The following is a 22093-nucleotide window of genomic DNA, read 5'->3' as shown; positions in this document are numbered from 1 at the left end:
TATTTAAGCATTTTCAACTGCATGTACTCTGGAATACCCATTTTTACAGAATGGGTATGTAAGCTTTTAACTGTGTCATTTTGGAGATGTGTTTTGGTTGATTTAATTTAGCTTTGTTAGTCCAACCTATGTGCTATCTCAGATGGAACTACAACAACTCCTCCTCCACACACTGATGTCCTGTGGTGCAACTTCAGGTGTCCTGAAGTCCTTTCTGCACAGTGCTCCCACAATTAGCTGAGCTCGTGGCAGTACCAGCTATGGCTATTTCTGAAAATGCCGACTGGATAACCAACAAACTGGATTTAGGCTGCTGCTTTTTCCCTTTGAGGCAGTCAGACACGAATTTTTTGGAAGTGACAAAACTAAACATCTTTAGACTACGATCACTGTCAGATACACTTCAAAATACCACAGGGGGTCAAAAGTCTTTTCTGGGCATGAGAGAAAAGGAGATTGATGGCAGAGTACCAGGGCAAGGCATCTCAAACCCACAAATGATTTTTTTTTTTTTCTCCTATATGGAAGATATGCACCTGTCTTCACACTAAGATGACGCCTCCTTCTGCACATACCTGCATTGTACATGTTGTTGAGCTGTCCTGCGGGCTTGGAGCTCTGTGAAACAGAGGTCACAGATGTCCGAGGCTGAGCGTTGTTTCCATAGCCTCCGTTTTGTTCCAGCAGCTGAGGAGATTAATGCTCACTGTGAGTATTTTCTTGCTAATTTGGCCAGCTTGTAATGACTTGTAAATTACTTTTTACTTGGTGAGAACAAGCCAACTGAACCTCAGGAGAAAGCCAGGAGGTTAAGGCACGCTAACTGACTCACTTCCAGTGTTGTGCAAATTATGCACTGGGCAGGAGACATCTAAGTGGGTTTCAAGTTAGTATAGGCAGAGCCTTCACATACCAGATTTATCTGTGCAATTTAATTATGATTAAACACAGCAAGTCAAACAGCACTAGCATAACTAAAGAATAAACCAAGAGGATGAAAAGTTTTTCAATAATAAGAATGACAACTGGTTTCCTTTAATGTCTCTGTGCTTTAAAAGCCACACTTTCAAAGATCCTGCAAGTGGTACAGATCAATTCAACTGAATTTCAAATGAAATTAGTGTGAATTTTTCAAAAGACTAAGGAACAGGGGACCTGCTCTGAAATCTGTTAATAAATGCACATTCACTGGAGAAGAGAGGGCAGAAAGGAAACCTAATCAATAATATTCCTATGAGACATCTTTACCTCTGTGATGGGGGATTTAGGATTGACATTCCTAGCTGCTGCAATCTCCTGCAGCTGGTTCACAAGTTCAGTGATTGACAGCCTCTCCTCTGGGTTCACCTTCAAAGTGGAGCCTACAAAAGGAGATTCAGACAATGCAGTAAGTTCTTCAGGGCCTTTCTCCCAGTTGATATTAATTTCTTCAGTGCATAACAGTGCAAGAAGCAACCATGTGAACAGGATGGAGCAACTGCTAAATCCATGTCTAAATATCATTCTTATAACAGATATCCATGAGAAACCAACAACACTCCTTAGGATTAATAATATTTCAAAGAATACACTACAGCATCAGTTAATGAAGAACCACAAAAGTAACTTTGTGTCTAATACTATTGGATTTGGGCACATTTCTGGAACTGTAACTAAAGTTTCCAGTAAAGTATTTGAAATTTAAAGAAAAGAGAATTTTTTAAAGCAAGTTCAAAGAAACCAAACCAAAACACTAATTGTTCCTATGCATTAATTCAGATCCTAAGAAGAGAGGCAACAGAACTAAAAAAGCAAGTTTCACATCCTTATGTTTTTGATAATGGATTAAAATTATTACGACAACAAGAACTTGTTGCAGTTCACCTTTGTCACCATCACGTGAATAACATTCAACCATCAGTAATACAACACTGTCAGTAATAACATAAAGACACCAAATTAATATATCCATTAATATCCATAAAGACACCAAATTAAATAACATTGTGAACTTACGGATGAGATCATGAAACACAGAATAGCGGGTGTCATTTTGTGGGATCACATATTTCCCATTGACTATGCGAAGTTTAGCTCCATCTTCGAACGGGTGTTGCCTAAAGCACAGCAAGTACAGGACACAGCCCAGAGCCTACCGAGATAAACACAGAAATACCGCATGGAATGATGGAGTCATTTAAGCTGGAAAAGACCTTTATGGTCGTCGAGTTCAAACATTAACTCAGCACTGCCTGTCCACCACTAAACCATGTCCCTCAGTGCCACACATCTTACAAATACCTCCAGGGACGACGACTCAACCAGTTCCCTAGACAGCCTGTTCCAAAGCCTCAAAACTCTTCCAGTGAAGAAATTTTTCCTAACATCCAATCTAAAGGCCCCCCTCACACAACTTGAGGTCATCTCCTCTTGTCCTATCATTTGCTACTTGGGAAAAGTATTCCTGCCTTTTTTTTAAAAATCAGCTAAAAGTCATTACAAGAAATCCATTTTATGAATTTCACAGTATACAAATTAAGTAGTCTTGCAACAATGAACATGTTCAAGAACAAGACTTCTCTTACAAAAAAGTTCAGAAGTTTTATTTCATATCTTCATCTTGTGCTGAAAGCAGACACCTAATGAGGGTAGAATTTGGTCTTTTTTATTTTTAACTCAGATACATGCTGTTATGCAGTACAACAGCTAGGGGAGCATTTAAGTGTCAAGCAATTTGTTTAAATGACATTAGGGAGACAAAACAGCATCCCTAAAATGCATCTTTGGTAAAGGTTTGAAAAAAAGAAGCCCAAAATGACAGTTCCTTTATTCCATACAGTGAGATGACTATTCAACTCCTGTAACAAATAAAATTTAAAGATCATTTTTGGACAAGTTCATTCAAGACTCAAAAATAAAAAAACAACCAAACCCACAAAAACAAACAAACAAAACCACACACACACAAAGAAAACAAAGAAAATCAAATCAAATAACAAACACAAAAACCCCACACACACATAAAAAAAAAAAAAGAAAAAAAAAAGAAAAAAAAAAAAGGAAAAAAAAAGAAAAACCACCACAACAGGACTATCACATTCCGGGAACTCTGAAGTTCCTCCATGTATATCCAGTTTGAGACTTGTGCAACTCAGAAAGGGAACAACCTACACAGGTAGAATTCAGTTTTGAATTCTCATCTCTGAATAATGCAGGTGTTATGAATTAGCTGGGATAACTGCATTTGTTACTGAAGTAAATCAAAGCTGACATAAATTCTTTCAAATAAGTTATTAAATACACTTGCAGTTACACTATTGTAATAGAAACATGTTCCATTCTCACCTATAAAAGTTTGATAATTAAACATCCAATACCTCCAAGCAACTGTTTGCACAATAGTTTGGAAAACTCCTCTTCAGAGTTTCTTCTGAACGCTAGTTTGGTTGTTTAAGCACATGGGCCTTTACAGTAGCCCCCACAAATAAAACAAGCCAGTGAAGATGTTACCTAAGAGAACTGCTCACTCTCTCCTGTCCTCTGTGTGCACCATCTCCAACTGTCCTTGGCTGTCAATTTATCCCAAGAACAGCTTCAAACATCTGAAGTTACTGGAGTATCAAAGGTTTGAGATTTAGTTACTCCAAGACACACACTGAGTCTCTCAGTCCAGGGCCAGAAACAGAGTACATACGTTACTTATATATATTCTTGCACATTTTTGTCAGTGTGCTGAAAAAAAAAGCTCTCTAATGTATACACTGAGGCATCACAAAGTATACACTAATTAATCCAGAAAGGGAATACAGGAAGTACCATCTACTAACCCAAAGAAACACCTGTTTGCAAAGAAGGAAGGCAGATCATCATTCCGGAATGAAACTACTCCCTGTGTAGTCCAAGAATACCCTGCACATCAGAAGGCAGGAGGGGAGAAAAGGCCATCAGCTGGTGCTGGTTTCCTCTACACACAGGAAACGTAGAGGCCCCTAAGATTTGATCTTTGCTTTAACTGCTAGAGAATGTTTTTCATTTCCTCTCTGTTATCTGTAACTTAGGATTGTAACTGTGATAGATTTTGGATATTTTAACCACCAACTGCCATTCAATTTGGCTAAAAGGCAGCTTCAGTTGCAGCCACCATCCACACAGCATCAGCACTGGTGCACTTAACAGAAGGGCTCACTTCCCCACGATGCTGTCCCAAAGCTGCATAGTCCCTCCAGAAAAGTTGCCTGGGTCAGTCTGAGCACTCACATACCAAAAGGCAAAAAAGCAGCATCACAAAGTGACCAAAAATAACTGGCAATAACTTTTGACCTGATATTGGGCCTTTATCAGTAGCTTTTTTAAAGCTTTCCTTAAAAACAGTGGGGCTTTTAGATGGTTGATTTGTTTGGAACAAATGAAAATACTGTTATTTTTCCCCTCACCAGCTTCAGGCAACAAGTAGCACACTTTAAAAGTTCTACAGTACAGACGCAGGATGACACAGGTATGACACCAAAATACTTTCTGAGTTGAATTAACCTACATGAATTCTAAAGGGATTGTTCAGATCACATAGAATTAAAACGTGCAAGATGTCTTACACTGACTACAAGGCTTTTTTACTAGATATCAGTACAAGAACCCAACTTTGAAATTTTGCTTCTTAACAAACATTTCCAAAGCTATTTTGCTTTTTCAGAAATCTTCAAGAGTGAGTGGGTATGAAGAGCCTTCCAAGCCAAAGGACCGTTTCAATGGAGAAAAATCTTCATGACAATGTAAAACCTGTTACTTGAGTTGAATTTCAGTTCAGGAAATCACACTAGTTTTGAAAATATGTAACTAAAGGTATCTGGATTTAGTGTTTATTTTCTGAAGACCTCTAAACTTAGGTAGGAAATACAGAGAAAGCAGTTGGCCAAGTCTAAAGAAGCTCTGGTCTTATAATCAATAACTAATCACACTCCCATTGTGAAGTCAATGTGGTTGGTAACTATCTTTCATCTGTGTTGCTGTTCTAAGGAAGACATTACCTCCTTCAAGAGTTCGAGATCACACAGTGACAAGCACATAGACTTCAGTCATGAGCGTTATTCACTTGCTTTCTTTGGAAAACTGATTTGTTTATCCTAACCACAAACTACAAATCATTTATGCTTCCTGAGACAGGGCCATATTCTAATGCCAAATACTTTGCATACTTTCACTGAAACCAAAGCATAAAGAGAAAACACAGAACATGTTCCAACGAAGGCATGGTAAACGAAATACATCTTCCAAAAAAACCAAGAGAGACAATCACCATATTAATACTAACAGATACAGAATTATTCTAGTCAAAAAAAAACAAATTGCAATTGCCCTTTTCAGTGAGGCTGTTTTTTAGGTAAGTTTCTAGCTTTTTGTTTAACTGAACGTAATCCTGTCTCAGACTGCCAGTTTTTCATGCATGTGAAGTGACCAAATGGTCAGAAAAATGTATTTGGCTTGGTGTTTCTTCACATGCCACAAGAAAATCACCAACCGCTGTAGAAGCTGAATAAGAGTTTCCTCAATGTCTTGTAACTAATTCAAGAAACTGAATGAAGTTATGAAAGCACCAGTACTACATTTTCTCAGTTTGTCTTTTGACATACTGCAAACACAGGTAACAACTGAACAACTGAACATCTGCCTCCATAAAAAACATCCAATAAACTAAATCCCTAAGTACCATCTCACTGGGGAGCACCTTAGTGCTGCAGTATTATGCAACTGGAAAAGGTACAACTGAGGATTTAACAGTTACCTTTAATTCTGGCTACAAATTTTTCAGTGAATGTTAACAGTTTATCACATATCTTATGCAAAGCATGAATGATCTCTGCATAGTTCTCATCCTCGCTATCTGTCAGTATTTTACCTAGATGCAATACCTAGACACAACCATTTTGAACTTGCCAATAGGCTGTCCCAGGATTACATGCATGGCACAGCACAAAAGGCAGAATTTGAATCTGAGGACTCTTAAGTACTACGGGTTTCTGGTTGCAAGCTCCAACTAGGCAACAGTTCTAACGAATACTAAAGAAGCTCAGCATTGCCTCTCACAGTGGAAGTCAGGTTAGATCTGTGAGAAAACCTTGAATACTACATCTTGTTCTTTTAATGTTTAGATACAGAGTCCACACTATGTAAGTTTGTTTTGATATAACACACTTCTACAACATTTATTTTGGTCCTTTTATTTATTTAATCAAGAAACTAATGACAAGCCTGCAAAACCAGTTCCACTGTGACATAAGCAGCTATGACACAGCAAGAGAAAAAGTTCTTACCCAAATGTCCTGTTTTTCACCAATTGGAAAATTTGAATACAAGTCTATCATTTCTGGTGTCCTGTACATTGGCGTTGTATTCCTTGTGATCTGCAGAAGACAGAATTTATTGAAACAGAATCTTAAATAATAAGCTCCAACAGCATATAACCAAGGAAACAGCTCTCCGTGTAAAACGGATAGGATTCTCACTTTGAAAATTAATTTCAGAAAGACCTTGACAAATTAGAGGACTGGGCAATCACCAACCATATGAAACTCCACGAGGGGAAGTGCCAAATTCTGCACCTGGGATGGGGCAACCCCAGATGTTTGTACAGACTGGGGAATGAGATGCTGGAAAGCAGTGCCATGGAAAGGGTCCTGGGGGTCCTGGTGGATGGCAGGTTGAATGTGAGTCAGCAGTGCCCTGGCAGCCAGGAGGGCCAACCCTGTACTGGGGGGCATCAGGGAAAGCATCGCCAGCTGGTCCAGGGAGGGGACTGTCCTGCTCTGCTCTGACCTGGGGCAGCCTCACCTTGAATATTGTGTGCAGTTTGGGGCATCACAATGTAAGAAAGATATGAAGCTGTTACAGAGTGTCCAAAGGAGAGCCATGAAGATGGTGAAGGGCCTTGAGGGGAAGCCGTGTGAGGAGTGTCTGAGGGCACTTGGTCTGTTCAACTGGAGAAGAGGAGGCTGAGGGGAAACCTCATTGCAGTTACAACTTCCTTGTGAGGGGAAGAGGAGGTGATCTCTGCTCTGTGGTGATCAGGGACAGGATCTAAGAGAATGGCCTGAAGTTGTCAGGGAAGATTTAGGTTGGATTTTAGAGAAAGGTTCTTTCCCCAGAGAGTGGTTGGGCACTGAACAGGCTCCCCAGGGCAGTGGTCACAGCACCAAGCCTGACAGTGTTCAAGAAGAGTTTGAAAGATACTCTCAGGCACATGGTGTGACTCTTGGGGATGGTCCTGTGCAGGGCCAGGAGTTGGACTTGATCCTTGTGGATCCCTTTCATTTTGGCATATTCTGCAAAATACTTGTCAAGGCAAAAGACACCAACTGAATCCTGAAATAGTCACAACAGCTTGGATATAAGGTCAGATAAAGACAGTAGTAGTGAACTATTGTCACAACAGTCCTTTCAAACTGCAAAGCACATGAAGAGACTATTCTACTTGAGGCAAAAAGGGATAAGGACGCCAACTCCAAAAATCAACAATAAACAAAGAAGTGAATTCACACTGCTGTGTGTATATCTCATTGTTTCATCTCACAGACAGTGCAAACACATCCAACCAGTTAAGTTATGGATCCCTGAAGAGAATTTTTCTACATTCTTTTTGCATTGACTATAGCAGACAGTGGTACAACCTCATCATTTCTCCAGAAACCAGCAGATTGTTCTCCAGGGATGCCAGATTCCAAAACAGAGGAGTTCACAGGACTCACAATATCAGAAGTTGCATACATGAATTTGAAGTGTCACTGTATTTCTCCTGTTGATGTATTACATTAGATTTACCAGCATTACTCTCAACTCAGCACAAATGCAGCCCTCGAGGCACTGCAATACTCCCTATTCATATTATGCTGAGGAGACATGCCACTTCTTTACGTATCATTCAACTGAGAAAAACAGATGGAAAGGTGAGAGTCACTCAGGCACAACCAATTTCTGACTTCTGGTCAGGAATGTGATTGCAAGAAGCCTTGGTAATGACTTCTCTTCACACCACACTGCAGAATGGACACAGACCATGTTGAAGCAGTGCTTGTATATGCAGCTACAAAACACAAGCTGTGACTGCAACTGTAGAGAGTGTTTCAACTCCGGCAACAAACATACAAAACCAAAACTCTATAAATAATACCACAAGTGAAACAATCTTCAGAAGTCCTGTGAATCAATATCAGATTAATACTAACACTTAATACACTGCTGATATTAAGATTAATCCCATTAAAATATCTCACCTCTTCTTCAACCAGCGATCTCTTCTGTGCAGACCAGTTGTAGTCAGGATAGTAAGCTATAGTTGTAGCACTACCAAAGTCACAAAGTTTAATTGTCCCTTGGTTACTAATCAGCAAGTTTTCCACCTTCAAAAAGAGATAGGATAATAGATTAAAGATGTTTTCTTTCTGTACACTAACACATGTGCTTTTACACATCAGCTTACTTGTATAAATAAAAACTACTCACTTTAGGTCAAAAGTTGTTTACAGGAGCAGAGATTTCAGACAGTACTGTAGTTTTATAGCAATATAGCCAACTTTCAAAAGGAAGCAAACATACCATGAGCAGGAAACATTAAAGAGAACGAGAAATAAACCCCAGGAAAAAAAAAAAAAAAAAAAAAAACACAGATTTCCTTAGAGCCTAAGAAAAAGTCAGTTTTTCAGAGGAACACCTGTAGAAGCAATGTCTTGGAATCTAAATGTTTTCATTCCTAAAACTAAACACTTAGCTTGTCTGCAGTGGAGTGGAGGTTAGGACTAGACACAAAAAAGGAAGAGAGTAGAGAAGCAGTCTGTTAGGAAACACCCAGAAAGAGGCAGCCATGACCCTCTGCAGAGACAGAAACCAGCTATTTGTGGACCACGTGCTGCCTGAATAGTTCATCATCATCCCTGCCTTTTTCTACTTCATAAATTCCAACTTTCCCATATTGTTAAGTGAAATGGGGAAGAAACTTAAGGTAAGGTTAAAAGTAAGTAAGTACTGTGGAGTCAATCATAAAAGGGATGAAAAATAAAATGTGTATCTCTGGGCAAAGTTGGGAAAAGGTGTAAAAGTTAAGAGGCATATTGTAATATTAGAACTCCACACTTCACATAACTAAGTTTGTCTTCCCTTTCCCTTTGAAGCCAAATCATCTCCAGACTAACTTCAGTTTACAGAACATCCTATCAGCTCTCCTTACACATGTCCCTTCCAACTTCTTCCATCATAAAATGAATTTTGACTGCCCTGCAGGAAGACACAAGCAATGTTAATGACGTGGTTAGAGCATCAATCTCAATAAGCAAACTGAATTCCCTTCTCTGTTGGATTACCTTTGCTTACCTCTATGTACAACAAGAAGGGTTGGCATTCAACATCAAATTAAATTTATACAATAAAAATGGTCACATTATGACCAGAGATCAAGCCTCTATGCAGGTATGTTCTGGGTTTTGTGCTTTGATAAAGGCTGCTAATAACAAAGCATTCCAGCTGATTATTGAGAGTTTAACAGGTTCTATGACTTGTGTTTTGCAGACTAGTTGTGCACTACATGACAAATCCTGAACAGATGAAATTCAGACAATTAAAGTTTCAGAAGAGAATTGATATTTTACAAATCACTCTCTAACTAGCTTTGAATTTTTATAGCTCAGTAACGAGCTAGGTTCTTTCAGTGGTGAACACATGCATTTTAAGTGCAAGTCTTGTCCAAAGATCTCAGGAACAAAGAATGGACCGCACTGAAATGCGCGAGAAGGAAACCACAGGAAGACAGAAAAGGCCACCAGCAGAAAGGTAAACTTGTTTTTAAGCTGCACTATAGAAGTTCATGAAACCTCATATTTTTAGTCAAACTAATTGAGAGAAATCTGTTAGAACTCCACCCTACCCCACCCCTCCCCCAAAAGTACACATTTGAGGTCAGCTCAAAACTCTGACCTATGGTTTTCTACAGAGCTGGCCTTAATTCAGCCTTCTGGAAAGGGTGGCACAGTTAAAAGACCTCTGTTTGGCTCCTGACTGCAGTAAGGCCTCTCTGACTGCTGCCACACAATTATCATCTTGCTTTACAGCCCCTGTAAATGTGAAACCAACAATTCCAAATTCCTGCCTTTTTCCGTGTTTTATCTCTGCCTGGGGCTTACATTACTTAAGAAAAAACAGTTATTGAACTACAGTTACTTCTATGGTGTTGGCTATGAGAGAAATTGCATATTTATTTGTAAGCAGTTTTTTTACCTCTTCTTTTAAGAAAAGAAATGCCTCTTTTCTACAAGTAGGGACTGGTATGGAAATTTCAGTGACGAATACAAGATTTTATTCTAAAAAGTAACACCAAGAAAGTTCAATCCAGACTTGGTTAACATGTCTTTGAAACGACGTAGAACTCTCTTCAGTGGTACCAGAGAAAAAAAAAGGAAAAGAAAAAAAGCTTTATCATAAAAAAATCTATGTTCTTGTTAATGGGCTATACTAGTGTCTAACAAACCTTTCAACAATGTTAAAAGCACTTAACACACGTTTACTTTTAAAAAGTGGTTTCATTTTCCTTTCCCTAAAGTGATTGAGTACATGCTTACTTAAGGAGGAATAGATTTTCCTTTTCTTATGTTCAGCTGAAATCACATCGACACGTGTGAAATTCAGACACTGCTTCAGGAACATGAAGAGGTGAACCCCACCTCTTCAAAAATACAAAATTCAGCCTTTTTTTGAACATTGTAACACACCTTTAAATCTCTATGGATAATAGGAGGTTTCTGCTTATGCATGTGCTGCACTGCTCTGCAGGTCTGGTAGAAGATCTTCAAAACCGTGTCACAGGAGATAGGTCCTTTGGATTCTGCTTTCTTTAAGAATTCCACCAGCTGTCCTGCAGGAGATCAGAGAAATTCACATAAACACAGAGAGAACACTGCAAATTCTGAAAGCTTGGCACAAATACGACAAACGCTCCACTTGTCAAGAAAGATTTACAGTCTTGACTTCCACTAAATAGATATTCTGAAAATGGCAAATCCACACTGACTGCAGGGACAAAAGAAATAGTGCTCTAAGGAACTACTCCTCCTCTTTTTTTCTCTGACTAGTCTCAAACACAAAAAACTTAATAATTACCTCATATTTAAGACAAGGTTGAACTATAGTCTAAAAACACCATGATCTTTATCCTGAAAGAGCTAAGGTTTAACTCTAGCTTCACTGAACCATGCTACCTTCAAGAGGCTTTCACAGCTTCTAAGTTATGAAGCAACCTGTGCAAAACAGCTGCCAGAAGCAATGTGCATTGCTGGGAAAAGAAATAAAATTTACCTTTACACAGCTCTGTAAGCAGAAGAAACTCTCCCTGCCCTGTGTCTGATTCTTCTTTTCCTATAGATGCTGCAGAGCAGAACTGGACAATGTTGGGATGACCTGAAAGTTTTTTCTGGAGGTAACATGTTTAAGGAAAATGACTGACAAGTTTATTGATACTGCTGCATCCAGCAGTTCACTTGAAATGCTAGCTTAAAGCCACAGAAAGCATAACAGCTGCAATTAATGTACTAAGTAAAACAAGGAAATCCATGCCTCAGCCGTAAAAAAACTGAGAAAATCACCCAAGCTAATGTAACAAAAAGTCAAAATAAAATGTTTAAAAATCCTTGTGATTAAGGCTCTGAGGAAATTGGACTTCATAATAGGTCTAGCTACTTCTTTTTGTCTTTGACAATGACTGCAAAATATTATAGAAGTAGCAAAGAAACCTGCTAATTATCAGTTGCTTCTCTAGATGGTTGATCAAGAAGAAAGGGCTATTGTCTCCTCACCTATCTTTCCAAAGCAAGTATTAAGTATGCTGTGTTTCAGTTTTAAGTACCTAAAGCAAAGTTCAAAAGAAGCAGAGGTCTAAAAGAGCATGGAACTTATCCTCTCATCATCAGTAACAATTCTTCACGGTAAAACCGTTGTCACGCTTCACTTCCAGTTCAAAAATTCAAGGTATCATTTTTGAACTTTGTAAAGGCAAGTACCATGTAAGTGGTCCCAGTTCCTGACAGTGAAAGTCACGCTATGCTTGTCTGTGCATCACCCTGCTCATACACTGACTCACGCCTGTGAGACAAGCACACACTATTGACAAGATGCATTCACCGAGTCGGAAGAGAAAAGAGCAAAAATGTTGTAAGTGCAACAAAGCTACTAAAAATGGGCAAGCTGGATCCACCAAATTAGAGTTAAGTCCAACCTTATGCATCTCTTCACAACCTTCTATTCAGAGCTGCTGGAATTATTTCCATTTCACAGTTTTATCTTGGAAAGTTAGCAGCAATTAATCCTTGCTCATGTTGTGCATACACTTTAGTGACTCTGAGATGTGAAAAACATCCAAAAAACATGCAGTTCTTTGCTCTTGGCAAGACAAAGAGTAGTTAGAAAATATATGATGCTGTGGTAGTCCATTCTTGCAAGTGTATTTCTAGTAAATGGTGTTTAGGGTAAGATTCTGCCAAACACATCAGCAATTATAAAAAGAAATGTTTGAATAGCTTAAGATCAGTGGGCTTGCCTGGTAATTCAAAACGAAGCTGAATACTTAGAGGGGAACACATCAGCATACCACAGCTACTCAGTGACTCATGAAACAAACTGAGGGTCTAATAGGCGATGCTGGGGAGTAAACACTGAATTTACCAAAGTCGAGGATTGAAAACTCTCTGAGATTACATTATACTCCCTACTGTCTAACATCATTGAAGACAAAATGGACAGCAACAACACTGAAAAATGTCTGCTTCTTGTTTCTGATGCATGTAGTCTACTGAAATTCCTTCCTTAATACTCAGCATTAAAGCCAGATGCATTCAAATTAATAGACACTAAAAGCAAAGAGCAATAAATGCAGTGAACAAGAGGGAATTCCACTTAAGTATCATCCGAACAGTCAAAGAGTCTCTTGGCCTCATTCACTGGACTGCAAGAAAGCCCAAGTAGGAATTTCACTTCTTGCTAGAAGTACATGGCAAAGTCTACAACAACTACAAAAATTTTCTGCACGTGTTATATTGCAGTAATTTTGGAAGAACTTACCTTGTTTCAAAATAAACCATGAACCAAGCCTCCCTCAGAATGTCAGCCCACTTAGGGCATGGAACGAACAGAATCTGTACAGTCTTTACTTTTTTTTCCTCAGAAATGTCTAATATCAGGCAATGTTAGAGAAAAGGATACCATAAAACAAACTTCCTGAATGATGGCTTTGTTCTTTTCTTCTTCATTAGACAACAATCGCTGTCAAAAAACAGAATAATTGAGAAGATACAGTTACTAAAACGTACAGAATAACAGTGCCTAGATTTTTTTTTTTTCCACAGAATACAAAGGATAAGCTGTAATCAAAAGCCTAAGGCATTGTAATTGGGAAGTAAACAAAGCTGGCTTATTGTACATTTTGACATCCTGCCATAAATAACACCCAGTATTCCTGCACTATTCAGGTTTGGTGATGATTGAGCAGTTGTAACTTCTGACACTTTTAAAAGTAACTGCTCTGACAGTTCTCTGTTGTCAAAAAACACTAAAGTCTCCTGGCTACAGCATTGTGGACTAACGAGGAAAGATTCATCTTCTGCCTGAAATCTTCAGTAACAACCTTCAACCCACTCTACACAAAACTCCTTCCAATTATGCAGCCCAGCTTTTTCAATGGTTCTTGACTAATCAGCAGTAAAGTAAAGCATTATTCTTACTAAAATCATTTGGATTTGGAATCAACATTGGGCTATAATCAGCCTGAGCATTTGCTACAAAAGTGCAAGTTTCACAGAACAGAGGAAGTACAGTAATAGTTCACCTTTTATCTGTTATTTTTTAATGGGGCTACTTTTGGAAGACACTTTGAACATATATAGTACACAGGTTTGGTCACATGTTTTGTTATTGTAGGATGTGGTATGAAATGATAAAAATCAGGCAAGTAATTACTGATGGCATAATGCCATCTTACCTCTTCAACACCTCATACTGCCATCCTTTTCACTCTCTCCCCAGGAGAGGTCTGCATACTGATACATCCACAAAATACCCCAAAAGTGAAGCCTTTTTTGTGGTGAACATAACTGACATGATTTATTTTTCAGCAAAATACGACTAAGTAAATGACTTCACTTTATTCCCCTTTTCAAAATACCTCAATATTTCAGTTGTTTACAGCTGTTTATTATAAGCCTTTAGAAAACAAGTATCCAGAGAAGTGTCCCTTAAAAGTACTAGGCTGAGTGTTTAATCAATGACTCAAAGTGTGGAGTACTATTTTTAACACTCAGAAAACTGACTCTGAAAGTACAAAGGTAGGCTAAATCTGGTCCTGAGAAGCAAAAAGTATTCCTGTACTCCACTCCAGGTAACTAGGAAATATTCTTTTTGCCCATGCAACAAAATGCCTGGGACAAGGTCATGCATTTCTGGACCAAATGAAGACACAAGCAGCAGCAGCACCTAACAGATGAATTCCCATGTTTTGCCATCTAAGTATAAAGTGTAGGTTCCTAAGAGAAATTACCATTCTAAACAGCATGCTACAAACACCACAATTATTTCAGATTTCTCAAAATTAATTATTCCTTGATGTATGCCACTAAACAACTGTCACACTAAAGCATCAAGCTAAAAACAGAGACCTTATAAACCTGCAGTGAAGCAAGTTAATATTACCTTTAAAGCATAATCTTTGCCACTTCCAAGATCTTGAGCTTCATAGACAAAAGCAAAACCCCCTGCAAGAAGAAGGTACATTTAGTCAGTTTTAATTTCAGAATTCAGGTACATTACTCTTCATAGTCTAACAGAATTAATACATGAATTTATATATTTTTAGAAATGTAACAAGGACACATATTTTTCAGCGGCTTGCCAGGAGTGCTGGTTACCTACATCCAAGATTTAAAATATTTCATTCCTTTCTTTTACATACACCAACAGCACATTGTCTTTGTTAGCTTCCCACGTCTTTTTAAGTCTGCATATGCAGATTTCCTAGGAAGCAACTTTTTTTTTCAAAGGTCCTTGTAAAACCAAGACTCAGTACAGACAGTATTACCCAATGACTTCAATTAAACTTCTTGGTATTACACTCTTAGGCTTCCTATAAAAAAAAAAACAAAAACAAAAACAAAACAACAACAACAAAACAAAACAAAACACAAACAAACAAACAAAAAACACACACAAAAACAACAACAACAAAAACAAAAAACACCACAAACCAGTAATAACCAAGGGAGATAAAATGTTAATACACAACTCCTGCTTTTAAGGTAATTGTCATGTTTAAGGCTTTGTGTTAAAAACAGAAAGCGTTTTCAAGCACTGAAGCACAAATTTCCAGTGAGGATGATATTGTTACTAAATTGCAATTTGTTATTCCATACAACATTATTTTCCTTCCAACTCCTTTTGTCAAAGCATTTATTTTCTCAAACACTTCCACTTTGCTCAAGAACTCTGCCCAAACTTCTGCAGAGGGAAACACTGAGAAAGAGCTACAGGTCTGCAAAGTTTCCTCATTGGCCACCCATGTTAATCTAACTCTGTCAAAAGAACATCCTTATACAATTCTAATCCATTTTTAAAACTTGAGTGGATCACTTCCATTTCTTCTGGGAACATCATCCTTGTGGTTACGTCAACAGTATCCTGTCTACAACAGAGTATCTTTAGTAGAGTAAAAGCCAAAGTGACAAACTTCAATTATTTTCCTTTCTACTCCTCTAGTACAAAATCTGTTTTCACTGAACTATATAGCAATGTTCTCCCTCTAGGAACAATTTGGAGAACAAGCACAGGAGACGCCAGGAGAACTACAGAATTTTACCAGTCAAAAAGAGAGAGAATAGGACAACAATCAACCACCACAGAGAAGAAACGAGCTCAAAAGGCACTTTTTCAAAAAGACGCAGAAATCAGTACAGTCACATTAGCACCCCATACCTTCTCTGTAGATGAGAAATATTAACACGAAGCTGAAGTGAACACAGTATTTTCTTGTGCCATTTAATCAAACACAAGTCCTTCCAAGTAGTAATCACAAAAATTTTACATGGCCATTGACCATGGCCAGTGTTCTCCAGGACTCCTGATTGGTTCTGCCCATATATTTCCTTAACATCCCAGGAGCATCCACAGCGCGAAACAAATAAATGACAGGCTCCTGGATACTGTCTTTGCTTTTGGGGTTGCAGTTCAGTAGTGTCATACATTACCCACAAGTGCATTGTGCTTATCCATTTACCATGACTCATTCTGCAACATCAGGTTTGGCACCTCCCACATTAGGAAGTTCCCCTAACTTTTCCAAAGCCTCTAGTCCAAACTTTCTGACCAGCAATTCCAACCAGCATTTTGGGCATGGATGGGACAGGGGCTGGAAGCAGAATAAAGTTCACTGTTACCAGCATCTCAGAGCATTACCTGAAGAAACTTTGCTCCTTATTCCCACCCAGAGGCATTCCCCAGGTTTCAGTTTGCTGTCCCAGTGAGTTGCAAGCCCCTGCACGAGTGTACACGAGTCAGTTCACCACAGAGCTACTGTCTCTGTGTCTTCATCCCACACAGATCCCACAGACCTGCTACACAGTCAAAGTACTGCTGGCCCTGCAGAAGAGAAGCCTTTACATTCATGCTAATAAACATTTCAGTTATTTTATTCTAATAACTCTGCAAGCGGCATCTTGAAACTATATGCTTAAATATACAAAAATTAGAGCCTTCAGGTCAGCATGAATTTCTAACACAAAATTACTTCATAGTTAGCTTTCTGGAAGGCATTCAAGGGCTAAATGGCGGCAGAGGAACCCCAGAAAGGTTGTTCAGCAAGCTCAGCTCAGCTGTGTACACTGTCAAGGATTCCACAAAGGCTGGAACAGGGCAAGTCTACTCTGCATTTCAAGCACGCACCTTCCTAGTACGTCTATAAACACACAAGCATCCACAGACCTACATACATGCACCCCAAAACATAACCATGCTCCATACAAATGCACCAGATGTCCTCTTGGAAATAAGACAGGTGGAAAGCACCTAGGAATCAGAATTAACTCACAGCCAACTCAGTCCACCATTTTCAAGCATATCCGATGAACAACTAAAGTGATCCAAATTCTTAAGAAGGCCCCTAGAAACACTGCTACCTTTCCAACTACTTTACCTGGTGTGATAAGCTTTCCTAAAAGCTCTTCCTCCAGTGTAAGAAATGCACACAGCATAGACCAAGTTGCACAATATCACTAAGCTTAATCCTGTTGACAATAAGTATGAAGGAGTAAAAGGAGGAATTTGTTGACCTGACTAAAAACATTAATGTAGTCTTCAAAAAAGTTGTATTTCAAATTTTTGTATTTCAAATCATCACACAATCCTCCCAAAACTCTAGACACATTCACAGATGCCCCACATTTTTCTCCTTCAATCAGAAAATAATCTTGAAATTCATGCCTGAAATTCAATCACATTTATAAAAACAACTCAAGTTCACTTCTTGATGCAGAAGTCTATTTTTTTTTACCCCCAGAATCACAATGCTACAACCAATTTAGAAGTGCTTCTGAGGATTAAGTTATTCTTTTACATTTAAATTAATCTCATTTCCAACCAAAAACCTAATTTTAGTCCTCTTCATTGCTAGTTAGGAATCTAAAATTTTATATTCAGCTTCATGACTACTTCAAAACATACTGGTAGTTAAATTTCAATACTCACTGCAAAACATAAATGTTAATTCTGGCACAGCATTGCACTGAATCATTTTGTGCAAAAATGCAGGAAAAAAGGTGGGGGGAGGGGAAGCACTTTCAACACAGCTGTACAAACAAACACCTCTATAGTAGACAGGTGAGGCAAATCATAAAGTGAAAGTTAACAGCAGAACTGCTAGAGGTGTATAAAGAACGTAATTATACTTGGGGTGTTTTCACTCATTTTTTTTCCGTTGATGAAAAACATCTGTAGGTGTTTCTAATACAGTTTTCTGAAGTTTTCTATATCTTAGTATTTCCCCATACAGGTCACTAGTGTATACACGTACCCACCCATTCCAGCTCTTGCCCTAAGAGACAGGTTTTGCCCTGCTGAAGCATTTCTGAGCCCCATTCTCAGAACACAGCCCCAGCTCTCAAAAATGGTCTCAGATTATTATTTTCTGCCACAGAAATTGTGGCAAAGGAAAACTGGCGGGTTTTTTTCTTTTTCTGTAAACACAAGCTTACACAGAAAGGTTCGCTACAGAGCATCACACCACGCCATGGAAACAGTGTAGCCAGAGTACTACAGTCAGTCCTGGAAGCAGTCTTGCTCCCCAGCAAACCAGGAGTAACAAGGTAACACAAGAACACAAAACTTACCAAACTCGCCTTCCTGGCCCACACTGACAGTCCTTTGCATCAGGAACTAGCTCTATCTCATTTCCTTTCATAGTGAGCAATCTGTGCTCATCCTTACATCACCACAGCCCAGGGGCACTGTTCCTGTCAGCACTTCTTCACTGTCTTACAAAGATTAGAACACCCTTTCTTTTCCAACCAGGAGATTTGGCTTGTCCCTCAAGTTAGACCTAGGCATCACATAATATTGAATAATTTCACCGCACTATTAATCCAATTGGATTTTAAACTGTTCTTTTCTATCCTGTCCCTGTTTTTCACATCTCCATGGATATTTTTTTTTTCCCAGACCAGCCATTTCAGTGAAATAACAGTTACCTCCTTGGCAGGGACATGAACCTCAACACAAAACTGTTTGCTACTGTAACACACTGTTTCATTACACATTTTAGCAGCCACGAGCAAGGGAGGGTGCGAACAGCTTCCTGTTTGTAACTACATCACATGACTTGTCCCCGCCCCTCCCAAATGCTGACCAAATTTATTTCCATATCAATTTTGAGTAAGCTTATGTTTCAATTATAGCATGATCAAAACACCGTAATTCTAGCCTGGACTATAAAGTTACAGTGCATCTCACCTGAAAGCTTTTCTATCAGAATACAAGCGGGATCCTTAATCAAAACAGAAAAGATTCTGCTATTGTTGCAAACAACTGATTCAGAAGCATGTTTTCTGAAGCCCAGTAATGCGTTTGTGTCAATTGCAAAGTCCTAATCACAAGATGAAACTGCTCCAAAAATGAAGGATGGACCACATCTAACAACTGGGACATTTTACCACAACCTTGAGAAGCAGAAAGGTAGAATATCCTGAAACTTTCAGAGCTCCTCTGCAGGGAGGAACTGCTATAGCCAAGAAACACTGGCTTAAAAAAAATGGCACTGTTCTGCTGCATGTTGAAAACATCCTCTACATCTACAGTAAAGGGAATGTAACTGGAAAGCTGCTACGTCAGATGCTTCAGTTGTTCTTTAGAAGTCATCATCTTTTTTTCCCATCTGTCAGCAAATAAAACAATGTTCACAAAAACTTGACCATTAAGCATTCATTGTGTCTCTACTGCCAGAATTTACAAATTAAATACACCCAAAAATCAGTACTTAATTACATTACCACCAGTACTTGCAGAGACCATAAAATTGTTCCTATAAGCTTTGTCAACTGCAATACTGCCTGCTCACACTCAAAATACTGAGAAAGGTTTGAAATCTAAAGCAGTTTTGTTTTTGTTTTTTTTTTAATAGTTTAATGACAGACACAAGTTTCACCTTGCCAGAAAGCAGTTTATAGTAAGTCAGATACCTGGTTTCAATTCATGACATCTTTTTTTAAACTCAAAAAAAATACTCATAATAAAAATTCTGCAGCTCATTGCTACCTTTATGACTAAGGAATAATTCTTTCACTATGATGAAAAAGTTTTAGACTCAGATCAAACAGTTTGAATAATGCATTTTTTTGTCATCATGTTTCTCTTCTTGTGTGCTCTTTTGTCAACACTTGTTGCTCAAAGGAAGCACAAGAAATCATTACACATGAAGAATGGCTGTTAAATGTGTGCTACAGAACTTCCTTGTTCCCTGTTCTTCACACAGCCAAACACCTGATTTTTTTTCCTCAGTTGTTCAGCTTCACATGCAAAACAAGCAAGAAAAAGCACTGGAAAGTTGTGAAGTGTACACAGACAGTTCGAGAGGAACCAGAAGTATTATTTTAACCTAGATATATTTTAAAAAGTGAGATTTCATGCAATTTCCTTCCGTGTAACTGGATCCTGACTTTCACTGGCTTTTTTTCAGCATACAGAGGATCTACTCTAAGCACATGGAACTTCCTTGTAATGGCAGCACAACTGGACAAAGTGACACATCACAAAGAAGATCCACTTTGGCTTATTTGCAATATACTGTTGTACTGAGAGGAAAATGTTCTATTAAAAAAAGAATAAAGGACTAGTATCAATATTAACCCACATCAAAAAGCCTTGACAACTTGATGGTGCACATACTGAAAGTCACAGTCCTAAGCTCAACAGACAGGAGTAAGAAGAACACATGTCTATTCTTAAAGTTCTTTTCTAAACTAAGTAACAATGTAGTGAGAAGGAAATACCATTATGCCTAAACAAAAACAAGACAAAATGTATTCTGAGCATATTATGAACTTGTAATTTATTCAGAGTCTAAAGGAAAATGATGCTGAAACAAAATAGAACTTCCACTGCTTTGTCTGGTACCTTTGTACTCTCTGAAAAGCTGTTTTCCAGAACTTCTCCCAGTTATCCCATACATACATCAGCATGAAAATGTCAATGTGTTTCATGAGATAAAACTGGTATTTGAAGAGCTGGCAAGCATTCCACCAACATCCATGTAAACTCGCTCTTTCTTTTAGTGTTCACTTGAGACATTAACTCCTTGATTCCTCCGCAGGAGAACCTCACAGACACTGAAACACTAATTTCATCACCTAGTTTTTGCTGCACATTTGTCAGGTCAAAGAAGTAATACAAAATAATTTCAAACAAGTTGAAATTAGCATACATGACAGCAGGCAGTACATTTTGCTGTATGCTATAAAGGATAGTGTTGCTCATTCCATGCCATCACTGATCAAAAACTGAAGTTGTTTTATGTAATTATTTTTAAGTTGAACCAAGACACCACTGTCCCATTTCATATAAAATCAAAGAGTTTGTCAACAGGAGATATTAAATAATTTACAGCCTGCTATAACTACTTGCTTTTACAAAACAAAAGGGCTCAATGGAAACATTCAAGGAAGAATGAGATTGTAGTTAAAGACTGCATAATTTCTAAACACACGAACAGCTTTATGAATATCTTAGTTACCAAATCATTTCATTTGTGCTCTAAAGAAAGTAATATTTTTATTAGGCATTTGTTCAGCACACAGCAAACAGTTAGCTAACTACAAAGCTGCTACAATTTTGCAATTTCTAATTATCAAAAAAAAAAAATCAACTCTACTTGTAGTTTTGAAACTTGACAGGGTATATCACAGGACATGCCATTCTCTTATCTGTTCACACTCCCATTGGGGTAGCATTACTAGACAGAATTAGAGAATGAGTTTTTGTAATTTATTCACCACCTTTGGCATTGCCAGTCTCTCAGTGAATACTCTGACAGCCCAATGACAGTCCTATAATTTCTACAGTATAGGCAGAGATCAAGAAATTTCCCATGTTTACTTATCCATCATCTTTTAGTGTCTCCATTAGCATGTAAACAGGCATCTGGTCTATCAGAACAGACGTTTTGTCCAACACAGGCAAAACAAAAAGCACCTATGCTGTCTTGTATTTGGAAAAACAACTTTGCAAGGTTGGTTGTGCAAATACAGCAGCTTTTAGGAGCAAGAAACAGGAAACTTCTGAAAACTAATTCTCAACCTGCTGTGGTCAGTTGCTTTCCCTGCTCTCCCCCAAAGCCAAATGTACAGGCTACATCGATCACTGAGTCAGTAAGGACAACCTCAGTCCTTCAACCACTTGGTAAAGATTGATATGTGAATCCTGACATTCTTGAAAGGGCAAGAATGTTCACTGAAGATGCAAAAAGTCAGCATAAAATGCGCACACTGTTCACATGAATAGCAAGGCATCTGACGGGTGACAGTTTAAGCCACTCTCACCTAACCCCAAAGAACCCAAA

At 38.4% G+C, this 22093-nt stretch overlaps 1 protein-coding gene across 2 annotated transcripts in view; it reads right to left on the bottom strand.

Annotated features, from left to right (window-relative positions):
* Window positions 1–22093, bottom strand: part of GAK (cyclin G associated kinase) — a 68040-nt gene that overhangs the window by 42842 nt on the left and 3105 nt on the right. For both annotated transcript variants that reach the window (XM_050328959.1, XM_050328960.1), the window contains exons 2-10: window positions 14692–14753; window positions 13210–13269; window positions 11311–11425; window positions 10728–10870; window positions 8244–8369; window positions 6288–6377; window positions 1996–2131; window positions 1249–1361; window positions 576–687 (exon numbers count right to left, since the gene is read on the bottom strand). In XM_050328959.1, the coding sequence (XP_050184916.1) occupies window positions 576–687; window positions 1249–1361; window positions 1996–2131; window positions 6288–6377; window positions 8244–8369; window positions 10728–10870; window positions 11311–11425; window positions 13210–13269; window positions 14692–14753 (957 nt within the window). The remainder of the gene's footprint in view (window positions 1–575; window positions 688–1248; window positions 1362–1995; window positions 2132–6287; window positions 6378–8243; window positions 8370–10727; window positions 10871–11310; window positions 11426–13209; window positions 13270–14691; window positions 14754–22093) is intronic.

This window comes from Myiozetetes cayanensis, unplaced genomic scaffold (genome assembly GCF_022539395.1).
Source record: "Myiozetetes cayanensis isolate MyiCay16 unplaced genomic scaffold, myiCay2020 scf4, whole genome shotgun sequence".
NCBI lineage: Eukaryota > Metazoa > Chordata > Aves > Passeriformes > Tyrannidae > Myiozetetes > Myiozetetes cayanensis.
This window is presented reverse-complemented; position numbering and strand designations above follow the sequence as displayed.